The following is a 21,768-nucleotide window of genomic DNA, read 5'->3' as shown; positions in this document are numbered from 1 at the left end:
ACTTGCAAAGCAAGTTGAGCCCTTTGCTCTCATTTTCATGCTACTGTTTCAAGCAATAACCATAAAGATCACATGTTCCCAATAAAGTGGACACACTACTTCAAGCAATAAGTGCATTGTCTTGGCTTGTATTTTTTTATTGTGACCTTTCAATTTCGTTCTTGGCAAACTGCCTTAAATTGTTCTCTTCGGTTGTTTACATGGCATAAATATTTCCTTGTTTTGTTTTTAATGGAATGACTTAGTTCTATAATTTTGCACTGTTCTAAATGAGTCACGCAACTCTGGATTTGAAGGCCATTATATTTACTGTATTGCTGACCACTTGAGTCAGGCCTTTAGCAAAAGGACAGAAGAAAGGGCTGTGTATTACTCAACAATAAAATATATAGTAGATTAGTACCGGAGAACACCTTGGAATGGAACACATGTGCCTACCTGTTAAGAGTGTTAGGCGTGTTCGATTGCAATTTGCTCTCGAATAGTGGACTAGGTTTCATAAGAGAATATGAAATCTAGTCCACTATTCAAGAGGAAATTCATGAGCAGATGTACATGTAGATTCAGCTAAGCCTGGGGAGGGGGCTTGGTTGGTGCAGCTTTGGCAATCTACTGATTATCTTTAATTCTCTTTCAGTGAAACGCTTCAGAGAACCAAAGCATGAAAGACGTCCTTGGAGAATTTGGTAAGTGTTTTGTATTGTTCCTAGAGTGCCTTACCTTTCCTAGATTGTGAACCCTCGGGATGCATTACAAAAGACAGGCAGGTGCAACCTGACTGCAATATATCAGATTGTGATTTTCAAACTACATGAGCACCAAGACAGATATGTATGTGAATATTAGCTCGCAACTCTGTCCTTTTAAAAGAAAATTGCATTAAGAGAGTCTTCCTGTGCCTGGCAAACATAGAGCTAAATAGCAAAAATTTAAATGATGGGAAGAAGCATTACCTGTTTGTTTGAGCAAAGAATATAATAAGTGATATGAATTCTTTCCCTTGTCCTGCCACCAATTTGCTGTAAGTTCTGAAGTAAACTCCTTTTTCTAAAGAGATTTGTCCTGCTTACAAAAGACCGTTAAAAGCTTTGCTTAGCTTCAGTCCCACTGTAATGCACTCACTGCTCAAGCCAAAGCTGCCTGCCTCTTCCTGATTGCATACTCTGCAACAAAACATGTCCCCAAAGACTCAGTGATGCTAAAACAGGGCTATCAAGCGCAAGGCCCAAGGGATTGATTAGGCCCTCTAGGATTCCTGGTGTGCCCTATGGTATCTCTTTCACACTACATAGAAATCCTTTGGGTTTGAAAGCTGACGACCTTAGGGCTGGTTTAGCATTTGCTGATACTGCCTATCTCAGTGTATGCCTTTCTCAGTGTTCTCTTTCAGATTAGCAATGCAGGTGTCAAGGGGTCTGGATGTTACAGAAGAGCAGAGTGCAGAGTAAAGCATGAAACCTGCAGTTTGCTGGTATTTGGTAGCTAATCCAGAGAAGTATGGAATGGGTGGTGGCATGTAGAGACTTCAGCTGGCAGGACTGGAATTGAAAGGTGATGTGTAAGGTGAAGGGTATGAGGCTTACTGGCATAGCAGAGCTGGCAGTTGGAGGCAGTAGTGAAGCTCATGAAGGATTTGAAATAACAAGATTTGGGATGGTGGCAAATTGGGGGTAGATAAGCTCTTCATCCATCAGATTAGTAATTTTGGGAGACCCCAGCATCCCTTGGATAGGAAGGGTAGCACTCATTCTAGGGTTAGCTCATTTTAAGGTTCATAGAATAGTAGAGTTGGAAGGGGCCTATAAGGCCATCGTCTAACCCCTTGCTCAATGCAGGTTGACACACAGATGTAGAAAAGTGAGAAATGTATCAGAATGTCAAGTGCAAAACTCAACTTGCCTGCTGGTGGCCGGATGAATGGCACTTCTATGTCATTACCTTTCACCCAATCAGTCAACATTTGTTTTTTGAAAATATGTTGTTCGTTCATTTTTAACACGATTATTATTATTATTTATTACATTTGTATACCGCCCCATAGCCGAAGCTCTCTGGGTAGTTTACAACAATTAAAAACATTAAAAACAAATAAACAAATTTAAAAACACTTTAAAAAAAAAGCAATTTAAAAACACGATCACAAAACAAGGAACAATTTGAACAAAGCAAGTAACCAAAGTACCATACATGGATGCAAATGCATTTAGAATGGTTTACAAGGGACTAAAGAGACACCTGCCCAGCTTCCATCTGGCTGAGGGCAAACTGTCCATGACCAGGTAATCAGTGCTGTAGAACACCCATCCAAAGTGCCGGCCTGAGTAGCTAGAAGTCCCCTAATGCACCTTCCACCATTATCAGTCAGTGTTTGTAAATTTGATAATCCTGTACTAGGGTAGGCTTCTGGGCATGCGAAGAATAAAACGGGTGGAGAACCTCATGCCTGAGGGCAAAATGCAGCCTTTCGGGACTCTATCCGGTCCTCAGGACTCTCCCAGGCCACATCCCCTCCCTGCCCCTGCTCTGTACCCTCCTCCAGTGCTTTCTCCTGCTAAAATGTGTCACTACCTGTTGCTTGCTTTGATGGAGAATGGAAAGGGATTGGGTGTGTATAGAAATGTCTGACTTTTGTGTGGCTGGTTCTAGCCCTACTGTACGGAGTGAACAGTCATCACTTTTGCCTCCCATCCCCACTCCTACTATGTGGCCCCTGGAAAGTTCCCTGTGAAGAAAGGCAGCCTTTGGAAAACGTTCAAAACTGTGTCAACATCTTTGGTATTTTCTTCTTTCTAACAACTTGCAGTTTTAGTGAGGATATCTATATGGTCAGTGGTTAATATGAAGACTTTTTCTTTTTTACTTTCTGTAGGTTTTTGGATACTTCCAAACAAGCCATAGGGATGTTATTTATCCACTTTGCCAATGTGTATTTATCAGACCTTACTGAAGAAGACCCTTGTTCACTGTAAGTAGTGCCTATGTGTGTACACACAGTGCTTTATAGACCCATTCTGTTGGAGTTAGATAATAAGGATATACAGATTTGGGTTGAATTTTACACATCATGAGCAGCTGCGCATCTGAACAGAATGAGATTCAGTTTGGGCTACTTATTTCCATAGTAAACATTGACTAAATAAGCTTTAATAGTGAAAGCACCAATCACTTTAGATTCAAGGGTCAAATTACATATGATGCTAAGGATGCAATCCAGACCCCTGATTTGCTGGGCTGGAACTGAATACCCCAGAACAGTCCTACTGGCCTCTGCCCACAGAATGATACTAACTTTACTTTGCCAGCACAGAACTCCGAGGCAGGCAGCAGTACAACTGGTGGGCTACCCACTGGTGGCAGCCACAGAAAGTCCTGAAATGGCATTCCAGGGGCAGGCTGGGGCTGAACTCGTCCAGAATCCAGTGGATTCTGGACCCATCCCCACTGCCATCCCGTTTTGGCATCAGGCTAAGTGTGGAACTGTTTGCTATACAAGCCCGGAGTAGGCTTTTGCCTATTATTATCATCATCATCATTATTGTCATCATCCCCATCAACTTTTATTATCCACCCTTCACCCAAAGGTCTCAGGGCAGGTTACAACAATTTAACAATTAAAAACCATATAAAATAACAATATAGGTGGGTCCTAAAATTATGTATCTCAGGTATCAAAGGCCAGGGTAAAGAGCTGTGTCTTCAGCATTTGCCTAAAACTGTACAATGAAGTTGCCAGATGCACCTTAGTTGGAAGTTCCACAAGTTAGGGGCTGCCACAGAGAATGCCCTCTCTCGGGCTGCCACCACCCCAAAGCTCTGAGGATGGTGGAACTACCAAAAGGGCCCCCTCTGCTGATCTCAACACTCGAGAAGGTCTGTAAGGAAGGAGGTGGTCTTTCAGATATTTGGGACCCAAGTTGATTAAAACCCTAGGTACTTGTGTAATCATCTTGAATTAGGTCCAGAAACGAATTGGCAACCAGTGCAGCTGTTTTAAAATGGGTTATATGACATCTAAAGGGAACCCCATCCAGTAATCTGGCTGCTGCATTTTGGATCAATTGAAGTTTCCAAGTTGTCTTCAAGGGCCACATAGAGTGCATTGCAGCAATCCAATCTGGAAATTATCAGAGCATAGAGTACTGTAGCCAGGTCATCTCTGTCCAAAAGAGGCCGAAGCTGGCAAATCGGCCGGAGCTGGAAAAAGGCACTTCTAGCCACTGAGGCCACCTAAGCCTCCAGTGACAGTGTTGGATCCAGGAGTACTTCTAAGCTGCAGACCATCCAGAACAAGCCATCTTCCCACCTCCCAGGCATGAGAACTCTGGACACATGGCACCACTGCGTCTCCTGATTCAAATGAAACAAAGAGATAGAGTTAGGTGTCATCTGAATATTATCTCCGTCCGCTCCCCCCCCACACACTTCCACCCTACCCAGCATGAGTGATGGGTTTGAGGATGCCGCTGCCTCACCATTGCCCATCCAGGATTTTTCAATAAATACATCACTTCAAGTACATTCATCTTAAAAAAAAAATTTAAAATCTTTAAATAGCAGAGGGAGGGGGATCAGTTCTGTGAGGAGAGTTTTTAAACAATATCTTCCTCTGTTGCAGTCCAGACAAAATTCCCACTGTCCACAAGCTTAAGAGTTGTACTAAGAGTGGATCATGTGAGGATTTCTGGTAACCAGGGCTGTGGAGTCGGTACACCAAACCTTCGACTCCGACTCCTCTATTTTTCTGCTGTCCGACTCTGACTCTACCCAAAATTGCTTCCAACTCCACAGCACTGGAAAGGGCTGTAAATGTCTTTTTAAATTGGAAGCTCTCATAGGAGAATTTTTATTGCTGCCTGAATATGCGCTGATCTTGGCATCACAGCATTTGTCTTCATCTGGGTCCTGTGTCATACACAGACACACAAAATGTTTTCCATCCTGACTTATGGTGAAATGCTCAAATACAGCTGACTTCATGGGAAGCTTCTTTGACATGGTGAATTTATATTTTTTTTAAATTGTCAACCAAAATTTATTTTGAAGTCGGAGTCGGTACATTTCTACCGACTCCACCCAAAATTGCTGCCGACTCCACAGCCCTGCTGGTAACAGATGTGTTGGATCTCCTTTATCAGATTAAAAATCATTTGCTTGGAAGGCAAGTCCATGGGTTGGATTTAAAGGTTCCAACCCTTTGGATCCTATCTATTACATTTTATCCCTAATGAATATATCTGAGAAGTGGCTTGCTCTTGTGGTGGAGGTTGTTGTGGTGCTAAGGCAGCACACCTGGCCAGGGTTAATTCACTGTTTCTTCTGACAGCTGTATAACATTTAAAACTAAAATTGGAGGCATGTGTCACTATTCCACACACTAAAAGTGAACCTTTCAGTGTAAGAAAAAGACTACCCCTTTCCTGTGTGTCTTGGCAGGAGCCACTGTTCTGGGCATACCTCATCTAAGGGCAGATCTTTCTGTTTCATTTCTCCATCAGGAGCTGTTGAAAGATCCAGTCATCCTCCATGTTGCCTATCATCACTGGAAGATGATTGGAAGGAAGCTAGGCCAGAGTACTGACTTTTGCAGGGGTGCATTGGACAGCCTCATCTCTGGATTTGTGGCCTCAGGGCATTATTGAATTATTCTGATCCCAAACTGTTTAAAATACTAGCCAACAAAATTAGAAATACTGGTTTAAATACCTATCCAACAAAGTTAGAAATCTATGAGGTGCCCTCTTGCTGAGTCAGGTTAAGAAGTCGGATGCTTCATAAACATCTGTGTAGTGCAGAACATCATCAGGCTATCACTCTCTTACAATGAATAGTTTTCTTTAAATTATAAACCTAAGTTAAACCCTAATTTTCCTCGAAATGGAGCGACTCTGTCATAGATGGTCATTTAGTAGTGTAATAAGTGCACAGCTTGATTATTTTCCAAGGCAATAGTGACCTCTGGTGGCCTCTTGTATAATAATAACTCAGATGTATGTATCTAAGCTGATCAATCAAAATATATTAATCCATCTGGCCTCTCATTCTATAGTAATGTATATATTTAGGGTTTTCTTTTTTTCACAAGAACAAACTCCACCTCTGACACAGCTTCATTTGCCTTTTTTACTAGTGCTTTTGCATTCAAGCAACTGCACATAATTTTTTTACCCTGCCAACTACCCTCTAAGCGTAGGCTAAGCTGAAAATGTGTGACTGAACCAAGTACAGGCATATCCCGCTTTAACATACGCAATGGGACTGGAGCGTGTATGTAAAGTGAAAATGTACTTAAAGTGAAGCAATTATCTATGCATGTACTGCACCGTAGTTGCCACTAGATGGCAGCGGCGTCATGCCATTAAGTGTCCGTTATTGCGAAGTGCGTACATTAAAGTGGGGTATGGTGGAGTATGGAGCATGTACTTTATAGCGAGGCGACTTTAAGTGAAGCGACTTTAAGCGGGGTATGCCTGTATACCCAGTGAACTTAATGACTGAGCAGGGATTTCAGTCTGGATTGACTTGGTGCTAGTCCATTGCTGTGACCACTGTACTACTCTGTCTCTTGAGTGTTTCTTTGTACCTGTGCTTGCTATGCTACCATTAAAAACTAAGAATGAAGAATATCATATCTGAAAATAACACTGTGATTACCCATGTTTCTAGGCATCAAGATTGAAAATGTGAAGGCACTGACAAAGGCAAACAGCTGCTTGGAGTTGATAGATAATAGTCTATGGGGTTGGAGATTGTGATTATGAACGCTAGGTAGCTCTAAGATATGTCCATCCTTAGATTTCCTTTGTGGTTTTTTTTTCTTACCACTTTAGGTACCTAATTAACTTTCTGCTAGATGCCACCTTAGGAATGTTGCTAATTTACGCTGGTGTGCGGGCAGTAAGCAGCATTGTTGAATGGCAGCAGTGGGAGTCTCTTCGCTTTGGTGAATATGGTAAAGATATTTATTCTTTGAAAGAATGCTTTTGGGGCTAAGCTGGTTTAATTACTTACTATTTGGACAGTTTTTAATGTAATTAACGTATCAGCATTTGCACATGTGCAACTTTTTTCTCTCTAAGGATACTATAAATTGCCAAAGTACAATTGTGGATGAATTTCCTAAAAACACAGCATTTCTCCATCAGAAAACAGCACATCAGTTGTCCAAGAATGATGATCTGCAATAGATTTGTTACTACCTTTGAGACCTAAAGACCTGGTCAGAAGTTTATTTCTCCTGCTCCCTCAAATGAGGGACCTTTTGTCCCTTATGATTGGAACTGCCCCCCAGAATCACCAGCATTGATGTCTCTTCTCTTACCTGCTCCATGAAGCCTTTGCCACTTCCCCCTAGTTCCCATGCTCAAGAGTCATTAAGCCTAAGTACATGTAATTGAAATAAGTGAATATTCTCTTGTTTTCCCCCGCTTCCATTTTTCTTCCCTTCTGTCCTCTTGTATCACTCGCATTGATGGCACTAAACAGACAAACAAATAGTAGTAGTAACATATCTGAACTTGGTATAGAACACAGCAAAGCCCCATTCAATTGTTCTCCCAATCTGTCATGTCTCCAAGCCCACTCCACCATCCTCCATGCATTGGAGGGTGAACATCTGCACTGGGAAACCTGCTATATTTGTTAAAGTTTTCCATGCAGTTTAGAACCCTAGTAGTGCAGGTTTCTAAATTCCCTGCTGCAGACTTTTGCCAGAATGGGTCGCACTAACTAGCACATCCCTACCCTTCATTGCATGGGAATCAAAAAAGAGTGTCTGAATAGGGCCATAGGTTCAGGCTCATGTGAAGACTCTCCCTATCTTGGTGGTCTTTGGGAGGAATACTTTTGTTCTGAACCTTGATTTCCTTACTAGCCATCTCCAAAATATCCTCAGTCTAGGAACCTGGCAAGTCTTGAGCACGTGCACGTGCTTGCCCCACTCTCTCTCTCCCTGGATTAGATGTCATATCTGGTTTGGTACAGTACAGTGTTTATATCTGGGATTTCCATAAGCCTGCTATCGATCCCGTTCCCCATTGCTTTCAGTTCGCTAGTGGGTTCAGGGAAACCCCAGATGCAAATAAACCCGACACTGTGCCAGTTTGGATACCTCGAAATTTCTATTCAAAGAGACATTTGCTCCCCTTTCATATTGGATTGAGAAATAAATGTCTTGCCAGAGCTTAAAAATATCTAGGATAGTTTAGAATTTCTGAGGTTTAGCCCTGCAATTTTGCCAAGATCCAAAGACTGACTTTAGGCATACCCAGTGGGATTTCTGTCTGAGCAAAAATCTCTTGGAATATCACAAACTGCTCTAGAAAACTTTCTTGGCTTCAAAAGTGGCAAGCAGAAAAAAAGGAGTTGGTGACTAATGAAGAGAATATTTTGAATGGTGTGTAGGAATAGGAAACGTAGCATTCACTTTCCCCCGAAACACTTTGTGACCTTCCTTGCATTTTCAGATTGTTTGTCTCCTATGCGCTCATCCACTTTCTTGGATGTAGTATTTGATCCCTGGTGATAGTTTGGTATGACGTCTATAGGATAACAACTCCATTCGCATATTGAAAGCCTGTATTTTTATGGATTTAATTTGATAGTGAGAAGAGAGTTCACCACATATGCAGAAGGAGTTGCTGTTGGTATGGCAGATGAAGTTGCATGGGGAGAGTGGGGGAGTCTGAGTCTAGACTCTAGCATTTATCCTCCTTTAACAGTCTCATTTGGTTAACGGTTATATTAAATATGAGTACTACCATTTCATCACAGAACAAAAGTAAGATAATAGCTGAGAACCAGAAAACTGGTAAAATGTATGCTTGTATTTTGTGACCAATGGTCAGGAATGATGAGATGGTCAGGAATGATGAGGGCTGTAGTCTGCAACATCTGGAGAGCATTGTGTTGGCCACCCCTTGGCTTGCAAGCGTTCTACTCTCTGCCTTGTAAAATCAGCTCTCCTTTCTCTTGTCAGTGTTAACTATGGTGTAGCATTACATCTATATGGATGGTAGTCAGTCAGCTTTTCAACAGGGCTTAAAATTTGAAGGGAATCTTTCAGGACTGATTAGGGTCACTGGAGATATAATGCTATACTACGGTTAACACCATAGTGTAGCATTGTATTTACATGTAATAAGAGGTGGGAGCAAACTATCTTCATCCAGTCTATTAACCTTTTTTGAATGGTGGCAGTATTATATCTGCACTGGATCTGTATGATTGGTGCTTTGAAGAAAGGCAATATCCAGAACTCTGGATTCTCTGTTGTTGCTTTCTTTTCTCAGCCTCCTGTCACTCAGTTAGTGGGAACTCCATTTGGGTTGTGCAAAATGGATGTCTTCACAAACTCCTAAGTTGTTATAAAACAGAGGCTATTAAACATCTGTTCCAGTGCTTGTTGCCATGCATTTCTTGACTTTTGGTCTATACATTTTTATTTAGGAAAAAATACATAGAAAGTTATATTTTGATTTATTGAAAATCTTACTATTCCTATTTTAACCTGAGAATAAGCAGTGCAACAATGATGTTTGCATTTATCTTTTGTACACAGATCCATCCGTACTTGTATATATCTGTAATGGGGAAGCTGGTCATATAAGTGAGGGTTTTCTATACTGATGCCAACGCCAAGAGGCTAATCCCTGCTTTGTCTTCCCAACCTGTTTATCAGGACACTACTCTGGTGGGGAAATTCCTGCAGTAAGGGGACATGCAGTGTAGACTGTAGTGAAGAAAGAAAAATTGCCCTTAAGTTTTGCGCCCTTCCCATGTTATATAAGTAAAGCTGTTTATTTCCTTTAGAAATTGTGGAATAACCTTTAATCAGTATTTATATGTTGATGACTATGGGTTCCTTGTGACTAATTAATAATATTTTTTATTTCACAAGCACTTGAATAAACCAGGCTCTATACAATATAAAACAGATACAACACAAACTCCTCCCAGCAGACTTGCAGTGTAAGTAAACAGATGGGAAGGAGTCAGGGAACACAATTGCCGAGAGTTGGTTTTATAGTTCCATCTGTATGCCTGATCTTTGCCAGAGTAAAGAACAGAAATTTGTTTCCCCTTTTTTTAATGAAAGATGGGATTCTTGTATCTTGCAAGTTGCCACAATTTGTCTTCAGATACATGAAGAAGAGAGGAAGGAAAGGCAGCTTAGTGTGTCTCTGTCCCTTAAGTAAGTCTCCTCTTCTTGCTGCACACCTTGAGCAGTTTGTTATATAGAAATGACTTCCATATAGGAATTATGTATTCTGGGAAGCATCTCCGAGCATCTGAATGGATTGTGAAATTACGATGAGTTTTGCTATATCAATGACAGTAGGTACCCAGAAATTTATACGTGAAAGTGTATGCAGGAACATATGTGAAGGATTGCTGCCTTAGTGTGACAACTTTCAATAATCTATAATAATGGTAAATAACCATTAATCCCTTTTAATGCTGAGCTCAATGCCTCCATGTCAACAGGATTGGAGCCAAAACAGGAGAGCGGGGGGGGAGTAAAAGAGAAGGTATTGGTGTGCTTGAAGGAACCCCAGAGTTTGCAGAAGTACAAAAAATTGCTCACACCCCAGTGGCCTTCAGTAGCCACAGGATTTGGAATGTCCATTAGAGAAGAAAACCCAGAGGGGGGCAATCAATTGGCTTGCAGCTCATATATCCTGGAGGAAAGCCCGCCAATACAAGACTGTCTTCCTTTTCTGGCAAGATGCTTCGAAAGGGGACTTGATGGATCTCGATCAGGAGGGTGTTTAGAGCCACAGAGAAAGGTCTGGCTCTTGTACGCTCTCTGTAAGGAGCAGTAATAGAATGAGGGAACTATGCTGCCTTGAGGAAGAAAATGAGAGAGACCCTAGAGATTTTATCATTTTAATTTTACTATTGAACCAAATTTAATAACCTTCAGATACATGAAAACTTGTTACGGTCTTGGAAAACCCACAGATAGAGAAAGCTGTGTGCACATTTCAAATTCCACTTCATACTGAACTAAGAGAGATGGTCCCAATATGCCAATTCAGAATCTGGATTGGAAAAGAGAGGCTTGAATTCTTATTGCTGAAATGTTTGTTAATGATATATAATTAACTGTTATCCCAATTATATTTAATTGAAGGCACGTGGGCTATACTTTTGTAACTTATTAGAAATTTCCAGACTTCAGAGTGTGAAGTGCTCAAGTGTTATATAGCGCCGACCTAAAAGACATTATAAACATCAAGACCAGCAAGTAAAATATCTGGTGTGTGTCTTTCAAAGCCATGCCAGAAAAGGAAATGACCAGGGTCCATTCCACATTACAGCTGTTTAAAGGTATTTAACTTTCCATTGCAGAGTTCTCAAGCTCAGCTGTTAGGTCTGTATTTGAAGATTCCATGAAACTGACTTGAAAGCTGAAGGTGAAATATTAAAAAAGGTGCATTCTAGATGTACTGACACTGCTTTTTAAGAACCATTATAGCAAATCAAAGTGTGTGCGCAAGCTTTTACAAACTTATCTTTTTGCTGGTACGTTACCATTTATCCAACTCTCATAAATGTGTATAAACAGGAACTGAACTCCACCAGTTTTTTTAATCATATATTTGTACTGGCATGTATTAGGTAGTCCAGTTCCCTCTCCAGCGAAATAGTTCATTAAAAACTCCAAAGAATCCTGTAGTGACTTCAGCTAAATATTTTAAATAGTGCTAAAAATGTGATGAGTTGTATAGCAAATATATTTGAGAAATTAATATGGTCCTAGAAGACTAGAGAGGAGTGAATACAATGTCAGTCTTAAGGGGAATTAAATGTATTTTAGTTTGTCTTCTATACTTCGGAAAATGTTCAAGCAAATAATAAAGCCTGTTGTGAAGTACCCAGAGGAAAATGAATTGCAATTAATGTGAATTAATTAAGATATGTTATCAGAGCAGCAGGACCACTGTCGCCTCCACCACCCTGCCAAGCATGTTGGCCAAAACAGAAGAGGGGGGCAATCAGATCGCTGTGTCAGCTCGGAGCTGGCACAGTGATTGGACCCAGTGCAGTCATGTGGCAGCAACAAGATGTGTTTGAGATCCACAGGATCCCAGGCCAGCTCAGGTCCTCCCCCAGAACTTCCTGTGTGCTGGGCTGGGAGAAGTGGATTTGGCATAGGTGTTCCTCCACCCAGTTCCTCTGGCCTTCGCCAGCATAGAGCTCCTTTACCTCATTCACATGCTAGTTGACACTCTTAAAAAAAAACTCTAAAAGGTTAATGAGACAGGGCTTAACCTTTGTAAAAACCATGTCGGTTCTTTTTCAGCAGTTCTTCTATATGTTTGCTGATTTTATCTTTAATAATCTTTCCAACAATTTACCCTGCTCAGTTGTTAAGCTAACTGGCCTATAATTTCCAGGATCCATTCCCCTCCCTCCCGCCTTCAGGTACAGAAGCTGCTCTTAGAAACAAGTTACATATTTTTGTTAGAAGATAAGCCATTCACGTGGGGTGGGGGTTAGAATTCTTCAATAGATAGCATCTCAATGTCTGATTTGTTAATACAATTTTACTGATGAGGCGTACAACTTTCTGGCCCCACCTTCCATGAGAGAAGCATCTTCATTTAAAGGGGCCGAGCCTGCTTCAGCAGTCAGTGACTCTCATGAAACAGGAGACTGTTCCATTAGGGCTACTGAACTAAGAAGAGGGCAACATTACCTCCTTGTGCCATAGAAATACTGGCACAACAGGCTACTCTTATGCCAATGCTTCTGGATTAGTACAGACAGCTGGGGCTGGCCCTGGGCAATTCCCTCTTCCACCCCAAATCCCTGGTCTCATCCCCAGCACATGGGGAGTCTGAATCCCAGGGCCATGACATCTCTAGCTTACCTTCTAGACCTTTTGTTGTCCAGTATTCCAGCTGCCACCCTAGCAGAGTTCCTGCTTCTGTTACATATTTTATTCTTGTTTTTAATGTTTTTAACAATATGCTACTCAAAAAAAGGCATACCTTATTGTCATGGCGTTTCTTTTGCCAAAGTTTGTGTTCCTTTTTGTTCTTATTTGGGCAAGACTTCAGTTTTTCTGAAGGAAACCCTCTAATATCTTTGTTGACTTTGCCCATTGACTATGCTGGTGCCTTCTTGGGATTGATGGTACTTTCCTATTCTGTGGTATTAATTGTAGCTGGGCTTCCATTGTTGTGGCTTTAAATAACTCAAACATTCTGGAGAGCTTTGATTCTTGACTTTCCTTTTCAACTTTCTTTTTACCAATCCCCTCATTTCTAATAAGTTTCTGTTTTGAAGTCATGGCTAGGGCCCCCTGATTTGACCTCCACAGAGGAAGGGTGGGTACAAATTTAACAAGCAATGCTTAATTTTTTGTATCGGTACTAAATTGTGAAAAGCTATCCAATGACATTTGCAGAAGTTAGAGAAAGGTCCATTACCTTTCAGTATTTTTATTATGAACTTTGAAGGAATGGGCATTACCCTTAATGATTTGATGGAAGATTTAAGGAACAGGGTGGACAGGCATGTGGTAGGATGACATAGACATGTACAGTCTCTCTTTCAAAAGCTTATTGTAAGCACTACTGTAGTTAGATGTTTGATCTCTTATTACATCCTAGAAGTCCGTTGAAACGGTCACTAGTTAGTCATTATTACAGGTGCAGTTGATTTGGTTTTGTCTTTAGTTTTCTCATTCTGGAGACAATGTGCTGTATTTAATTCCTGTAAACCACCCAGAGAGCTTCGGCTATGGGGCAGTATATAAATGTAATAAATAAATAAATAAAGGTGTGTATCATGTTTTAAGTTTGATTAGAAGATCCAGCCACTTGCCACACAAGACACAACACTAAAGGTGGTAATTCTTGTTTAAATGCACTCTCATTTTCTCATTCAACAAGCCTTTTAAGTAGAGACCTTATTCCAGTCTGCATCTATGTTCGAGTTGCTTTTTAAGATGTATTTGAAGCTGTTTTTTAAATATATATATATATTTTTAGAGATGTTTTGTTTTAATATGTTTCAGTCTTTTGTTTTTAAGATGTTTTAGAGTGTTTTTGTTTGCTGCCCTGGGCTCCTTCTGGGAAGAAGGGCAGGATATAAATGTAATAAACTGATGAATGATGAATGAATGACACTAGAAGAGCCCTCCATGCAAAGCCCTCCACATGGGAAATTGGTGCTTTTCCTTTGTGTGTGTTCATTTTCAACTTCTGAAACCGTGTAAGTCTGGGTTACAAGGATAAAGTATTTTTACATATAATGAATAACCAGGAATCCAGGGGTTTTGCTTAAGATCTAATAGTGTTTTATGAGCAACTCAAATGTGATTGCAAGCTTGCCTGCTAGATACCTTGCTAACTATTTCTGTTTTCTTTTAGGTGACCCCCTTCAGTGCAGTGCTTGGGTAGGCCAGTGTGCATTGTACATAGTGATCATGATGTTTGAGAAAACCATCATAATAATTGTTCTCCTAATACCTCAGTGGAAAGAGGTAAAAAAAAATTGGTACACCAGATAGTTATCAGTGCTTTAATTTAATGAACCTAGGTCAGTGTTCACAAATAACCTAATGAAATTATTCATGGTGTCTATAAGCCATAACAGTAAGACACCATATTGTTTTAGTTAGGGTATGATTAACCATCTGTTCAGACATCGTCCTTTTGACCTGCTAAGTAGATGTTTCAGGTACAATTTATTCTGTGAGCTGTATTCAAGTCATACTCAGAGTAGACCACTTGAAATGAATTACTGGAGATATGAATCAAAAGTAGATGAATGTTCTAGTTTAGAGATCACAACAAGAGTGAAATTTGTATAGCAGAAAATACAATTGACCTGATACCTTCACAATTACCAGCAAATGCTAATATTCACATTTTATATTTTCTGTAACATATACATGATTTTATGAGACAAAGTCATACCCAGAGTAGACGCATTGAAATCAATAACCTCAAGTTAGTCTGAATGATTTTGTATTCATTTTTATTGCTGTCTAGAAAAATATCACTTGCGTTTTCTGAATTAAACATTTCTTTAAACATATCAGTTCACACTATTGTCCCTTTTACCTGTTTCTGATAAACAGACACATAAAATGCAAAACTTGTTATACTTTGGATTTAGCATGTGATTTGCTTTTAATCTTTGAACTCTATTATAACTAACATAATGGCTGTGTTTGCCAGTATGCCAGGATTATTGGCTTATCCTGATTTAATGCATGCAGTTTGTTCACTCCTCCCTTCACACAGGCAAGTAAAACAAACTAGGAAGCTTGGCTTCCCATGATGTGTGACCTGCTATCCTGGTTTGTGGCTCCCAAACAAACTAGGATCATAAACCAGTGTTTGAAGGTGGTTTACGAATCCTGGCTTGTTTGGGAGCCACAAGCCAGGATTGCAGGTTCAGACATTATAGGAAGCCAAGCTTAACTGCAGCTTCCTGGTTTGATTGACCTGATTGCATGAGGCGAGAAGTGAAGCAGGAGCAACCAGACTATATGTATGAGCACACTGTTCATTCACAGTAAGACAGGATAAGAAAGGAATCCAGATGTACTGTATACAAATGCAGCCAATATCTTCACTTTGATTATCAGACTGCTACACTGGATGCTTCCTATAAAATGTGCACAGCTCCCAAATGAGCGTAAAATGTTGACAATCCAACATTTCCCTGGAGTCCCTCAAAGTTGCCAGAAATACACATGAAATCATCAGAAAATTATTTTGGTTGTTAAAATTTTAGCACTCAAACCTTGACATGGTTCCATATGTTCAGGTTTATCTAAGCAGCATATGTTCATAAATAATTTCTGGCTTGGTGCTGGCTGTGCTCTTTTAAGATGTGGAAGGAGACACTCTGGTTATATGGAAAGGAGGTTAGATATATGGAGGGGAGTGTTCCAGATGAGAAGAGGGGAGGAGATGGTGGCAGTGGTGATGATATTTTCCCTATGAGTCCGGCCATCACAACGGGTTTTAGCTCCACCTATCGTGCGAAGGCAAGAATGTCTTTGAAGTCAAGACTAGGGGCGTCAGGCCCCTCCCACTCTCCAGTTCATTCTTGCCTTCGTACGAACAAGATTGGAATTATAGCATAGATTGAGCTAAGTCCGGTCTGCAGCTGTCTCCTGATTTCCTCTCCCAACTTCAAGCCATGCTGGCATGTTTCACCCAAATGCAGTCACTACCACAAGTTCCTGCCATACCTCCACTTAACATGGTCCAACGTGCGTGTCATGAAGCTCATTCTTCCGGATCACCAGATCCCTTTGATGTAGCCAGAGGCAGATGTACGGACGAAACCTCGTATGCGGAGGAGTCAGCTTTCACTGACCATGTTGAAGGAGACGACTGGAGCGACTATTCAGATCATGAGGAGGATACATCGTATCGCTTGTTTAATACTTCAGATTATCAGCCGCTAGCACGCAGGGTAGTCAATACCCTTGGTCTCCAGACTGCGCCTTCAACTTCGCCCGCCCCAGCTATCAAAGGGGCCAAGGTCCTCAAATCCCCTGCACCGACTGAGCACTACATCCCGGTGCCGGACCTAATTACCAAATTAGCCTCTGAAGAATGGGCCCATCCACTCAAAGCTCGACGCTTCAAGAACCTGGCTGACAGACTTTACGCCCTAGCCCTGGACTTTGCCACCAAGTTAGATGTCCCTGGCATAGATGAACCAATCGCTCACCTCGTTTCACGATCGCTTTTGCCCAGGGAAGGGGAATCCCACCTAAAAGACACTACTGAGCGACAAATAGACTTTGCCCTCCGCAAGAATCACGAGGCCACTACCCTGGCCATGCGTGCCTCCGCTTCAGCCTCCATCTTCTCCAGAGCATCTATGATGTGGCTGGATGACCTTCTAGAGGATTCTAACCCTGATCCTGTCACCCTCAGAAGAGCACTATTGAAATTGCGTAAGACAGCAGCCTTTGTGGCCGATGCCACTTTGGATGCCACTCAATTAGGGCACGAGCCATGACGGCTCAAATAGTCGCTCGTCGCACCCTCTGGCTTCGCCACTGGCAAGCTGATTCAGCGGCCAGATTGAATCTGTCCAGGGCTCCTTACTCCGGATCTCTACTCTTCGGCGAGGAAGCTCTAAAGGCAGTGCTGGTTGATCCAAAAGACGCCCACAAACCGGTTCTGGCCACAGTCAAGAACAGCGACCACAGGCCTTTCAGGCGATTTCCTTCATTCCGTTCTAACCAGCCCTTTCGAGGAACGCGGCCAGGAGGACGAGGCCGCGACTTCAGACCCTATGACCCCAACGCATTCAGGGGCTCCTGGAACCGACGCTTCCAGGGCAGAGGTCAGTACCAAGGGCGCAGGGGCAACTCATCGTCCTCATTTAAGGGAGGCCCTCGCCTACGCAAGTAGTCTTAACGCCCTCCCCATAGGTGGCAGATTACTTAATTTTGGAGGTCGATGGCTGCGCCTTACTAAGGTCTCCTGGATCAGGGACCTTTTCAGTTATGGTTATACCATAGAGTTCTGGACAACCCCACCAGACAGATTCCACCCGTCTCCTTGCCCAAGGGCACCAGCCAGGCACAACATTATGCAGACAGCTATACACCACCTCTTGGACATAGCGGCGATAGAGCCAGTTCCCACAACTGAGAGGTCGGAAGGGTGTACTCCCTCTTATTTGCTGTGCCAAAACGAGATTTATCATGGAGGGCGGTATTGGACCTCAAGTTTGTCAACCGTTTTGTAACATATCGCAGGTTCAAAATGGAATCACTCCACTCCATTACGGAGAGTCTGCATGAAGGAGACTTCCTGGCTTCTATCGACCTTAAGGAAGCGTATCTCCATGTGCCCGTTTGCATAGCCCACAGAAAGTTTCTTCGTTTTGCGTTTGGCCACCAGCATTTTCAATATAGAGCAATGCCATTCGGCCTCTCCTCTGCTCCAAGAGTGTTTACCAAGGTGCTACTCATCCTAGTGGCTTACCTCCGGACCCAAGGGGTTCATATCTACCCATATTTGGATGATTTACTAATACGGGCCAAGTCGGAGGAACTGGCTCATCATCATTTACTGATCACCCTCAATGTTTTGCAGGCCTACGGCTGGCTTGTCAACTTCGACAAAAGCCATCTCCAACCAACCCAACGCCTACTACATCTAGGGGCAATGTTGGACACCCTGCAGGCAATGGTCTTCTTGGCTCCAGATCGCATCACTGCCATCACAAGCATCGCAAGGTTCCTGATGCAACAAACATCCGCAGACGTCATGCTTCTCGCCAGAGCGCTCGGGATGTTCATATCTACAATCCACATTGTGCCATGGGCTCGAGCCCACACTCGGCCCCTTCAATGGATTCTGTTGCCTTTTCAAAAAGACATTGCCAGCTCCAACCATCGCAAAGTTCGCTTGAGCCCCGCACTGCGCCTCTCCTTCCGCTGGTGGACCAAGGTTCAACACCTCTCCAAGGGCACGTCGTTCAGAGAACCCCGCAGAACCGTTGTAACCACAGATGCCAGCCTCATAGGTTGGGGAGCCCACTGCAACTCCCAGTACGTTCAGGGGGTTTGGTCCAACACAGAGCAATCCCAAAGCATCAACTGGCTTGGAACTAAAGGCTGTCCACTTAGCCCTATGTCATTTTCAGTCTCTGTTCCCTTTGCATCATGTGCTCATTCGAACAGACAACACGTGTGTAAAATCACATTTGAACAGACAGGGGGGCACCAGGTCTCGTCCTCTGCAGGACTTAGCCTCCCTCATCTTTGTCTGGGCAGAACAACATCTACAATCCCTGAAAGCAGAGCACCTCAGAGGGATTTGGAATGTGACAGCAGACTGGCTCAGCAGACAACAGGTCTTTCCGGGAGAATGGAAACTTCATCCAGCCATTTTCCATCGTCTCCAGTGTCGGTTCGGCGCCCTCTCGGTCGATCTGTTTGCCTCCAGTCGCAATTGCCAGCTTCCCAGGTACTTTGCCCGATACCTGGACTCAACAGCAGAAGCAGTGGATGCTCTGACAACACCGTGGCCAGACGGTCTATTGTACGCCTTTCCTCCCATACCATTGTTAGCCAAAATCTTGAGGAAGGCGCGAACCGAAAGGGCACAGCTGGTTCTGATAGCACCATTTTGGCCACGCCGACCGTGGTTTTCAGATCTTCTGGCAATGTCAATGATGGATCCTTGGACACTTCCAGTAAGGCCAGACCTTCTATCCCAGGGTCCAGTACTGCACCAGGACCCTACTTGGTTCAATCTAACAGCGTGGCGTTTGAACGGGGACATCTGAGGTCAGCTGGACTGTCTGACGCTGTGATTGATATTATTTTGGCCTCGAGAAGACCATCTACCACCCGTATTTATCAACATACCTGGGTGGCTTTCTCCAAGTGGTGTCAGTCCCACCACCATGATCCATCCCAGGCCACTGTGCATCAGGTGCTCCAATTTCTCCATAGCGGCTTTATGATGGGACTTCGACCCAACACCCTACGTCGACATGCGTCCACTCTGTCGTCCATTCTCTCAGTGTCCTCTCCTGGAGATCATATTTCCTCACATCCGTTCATCAAACGTTTTTTGAGGGGAGTCGCCCTACGCTCTCCGGCTGTTGTCCATCGGTTTCCCTCATGGAGTTTGCCGAAGGTTCTGCAGGCTTTGCAACGTCCTCCGTTTGAACCCATCAGGACTGTGCCTCTTCGTATACTGTCCTTCAAGGTCTTGTTCCTGATCGCAATCACATCTGCTAGACGAGTTTCGGAGTTGGGCGCATTGTCTTCCGCTCGCCATCTCTGCGTCTTCCATAAGGACTCTGTTGTTCTGAAAACTGATCCTTCCTTCCGTCCCAAGGTTGATTCAGTGTTCCATTGCAACCAGGACATTGTTTTGCCTTCCTTTTGCCCGAATCCTACCCATCCTCTCGAGAAGGCTTGGCATTCGTTGGATGTCCGGAGGGCTCTCAAGACCTACCTGTCTAGGACCCAGGATATACGGCGAACTGAGTCTCTGTTTGTATCCTTTCATCCAAGGTCTGTGGGGCATAAAGTTTCCAATCCTACCTTATCCCGTTGGTTAAGGGCATGTATTACTTTAGCATATGAGTCTCTGAAGCTGTCAGTTCCAGCTAGTATAACGGCTCATTCTACCAGGTCAGCTGCCACTTCGGCTGCTTTTGCCACTAATGCTCCTGTTGCCGATATTTGTAGGGCTGCAGTCTGGTCTACCCCACACTCGTTTATAAGGCATTATAAAATTGATCGCTATGCCTCTGCTGACGCTTCTTTTGGCAGACGAGTGTTGCAACAGGTTCTTAATGACGATTAACACGTGGGTGGTCCCTCCCTGTTTGGGCTGCTGGGGTACATCCCGTTGTGATGGCCGGACTCATAGGGAAAATGTACCATTGGTCTCACCTGAAGGGTGATTTTCCTATGAGGACGGACATCACGACCCTCCCAGTTGGAGGATGACTATATATTTTCTAATGTGTTCTATATTACTGTTATGCTATTATATTTAAATTTAAAAGCGAAGTCAAGACTTCTAGTCCTGTTATACCGCTATGTTGGAGTCATGTTACTATGCATGGTACTATTGTGTTATTTTCCTGCTGCCAGGCCTGTTGGCCTTGTTCTTGTATTTTTAGATATCTCTCCTTAGACTCGCTGCGAATGAACTGGAGAGTGGGAGGGGCCTGACGCCCCTAGTCTTGACTTCAAAGACATTCTTGCCTTCGCACGATAGGTGGAGCTAAAACCCGTTGTGATGCCCATCCTCATAGGAAAATCACCCTTCAGGTGAGACCAATGGTCCATTTATTGCCCGCCCTTCATCAGCAGGTACCAGGGCAGGGTACAGAAATTTAAACTGATGTTAAAAACAATTAAAATGCATTACAGTCACAGGAATAGGGTGGGTCCTGAAAACATACAGCTGAATGTATCTATGGAAAGTGATGCTCCATAACAAAAGACCTGCCAACTTAAATGTGGTGAGAGTAGGATCTTGTAATACACTTTAGGGCAATGACAAGCAACTAAATATGTAGTGCTGAAAACTTGAGTCAGTGGGTCATGCAATAAGCCAGTCTAGAAGGAGGACAGGTGACTTGCCTGTGTGTTCTGCAACAACATATAATTTCTACCACCCGCCTTTTTTCAATTTAATCTTTACTGAGCTCAGCTTGCATGAAGCTGACTGGAAAGTTGCAAGGCCACAGAACTCTGCTGGTCTGCCTCATAAAAAGAAGTTATACAAGGAGAGGTCTCTGGTACTTAAGGCTTTACTATTCAAGTCTTTGAACAGTGGTTTCTAGGCAATGTGTTTTAAAATAAATTTGTTGCTGATCAGTGGTGCATTGTAATCACTTTGACTTAAAGCCAGAAAATGTTAATGTTCAATGTATTGTTTCACTCCCTAGTGAAATAGGTGCAGATCTTTTAGATGCATCAGAGTCTCACTTTGCCACCTATCATTTTAGAAACAAGCCTAACATCATTTTTATGTTGTAAGTTGTATCTGATGATGTCTGTGCATGAGTAGAACAGACTTCCACTTGTGCAAGAGGACTTCACCTTCCTCTCCTTCCCCCTGCCGCCCCCTTATTCTCTGGAGGGTTGGGGGAAGTCCAGTCACAGTTTCACTCAATTAAAAAGAAATATTTCTGTCCCGTCAACTCTTCCAAGCTGCACATCCTTTTAACCTGATATTGCACATCGTGAAACCAACGAGACCTTTGTTGTAAATGTATGTAATTCCATGGCATTGATGT

The 21,768-nt window shown here is 42.8% G+C and overlaps 1 protein-coding gene across 9 annotated transcripts in view; it reads left to right on the top strand.

The window, feature by feature from the left end:
• Positions 1-21,768, top strand: part of STIMATE (STIM activating enhancer) — a 59,989-nt gene that overhangs the window by 30,713 nt on the left and 7,508 nt on the right. For 2 of the 9 annotated variants that reach the window (XM_061618021.1, XM_061618023.1), the window contains 5 exons: positions 638-686; positions 2,870-2,965; positions 6,828-6,949; positions 14,382-14,494; positions 16,195-17,745. In XM_061618021.1, the coding sequence (XP_061474005.1) occupies positions 638-686; positions 2,870-2,965; positions 6,828-6,949; positions 14,382-14,494; positions 16,195-17,001 (1,187 nt within the window). In that variant the 3' untranslated portion in view covers positions 17,002-17,745. Of the gene's footprint in view, positions 1-637; positions 687-2,869; positions 2,966-6,827; positions 6,950-14,381; positions 14,495-16,194; positions 20,795-21,768 lie in introns of those variants that run through there. The other 7 variants (XM_061618024.1, XM_061618026.1, XM_061618025.1 and 4 more) reach the window with 6 other exon arrangements.

The sequence above is a fragment of the Rhineura floridana genome, chromosome 3 (assembly GCF_030035675.1).
Source record: "Rhineura floridana isolate rRhiFlo1 chromosome 3, rRhiFlo1.hap2, whole genome shotgun sequence".
Taxonomy (NCBI): domain Eukaryota; kingdom Metazoa; phylum Chordata; class Lepidosauria; order Squamata; family Rhineuridae; genus Rhineura; species Rhineura floridana.
Note: the sequence above shows the minus strand (reverse complement) of the source record. Positions and strands in the feature narration are given on the sequence as shown.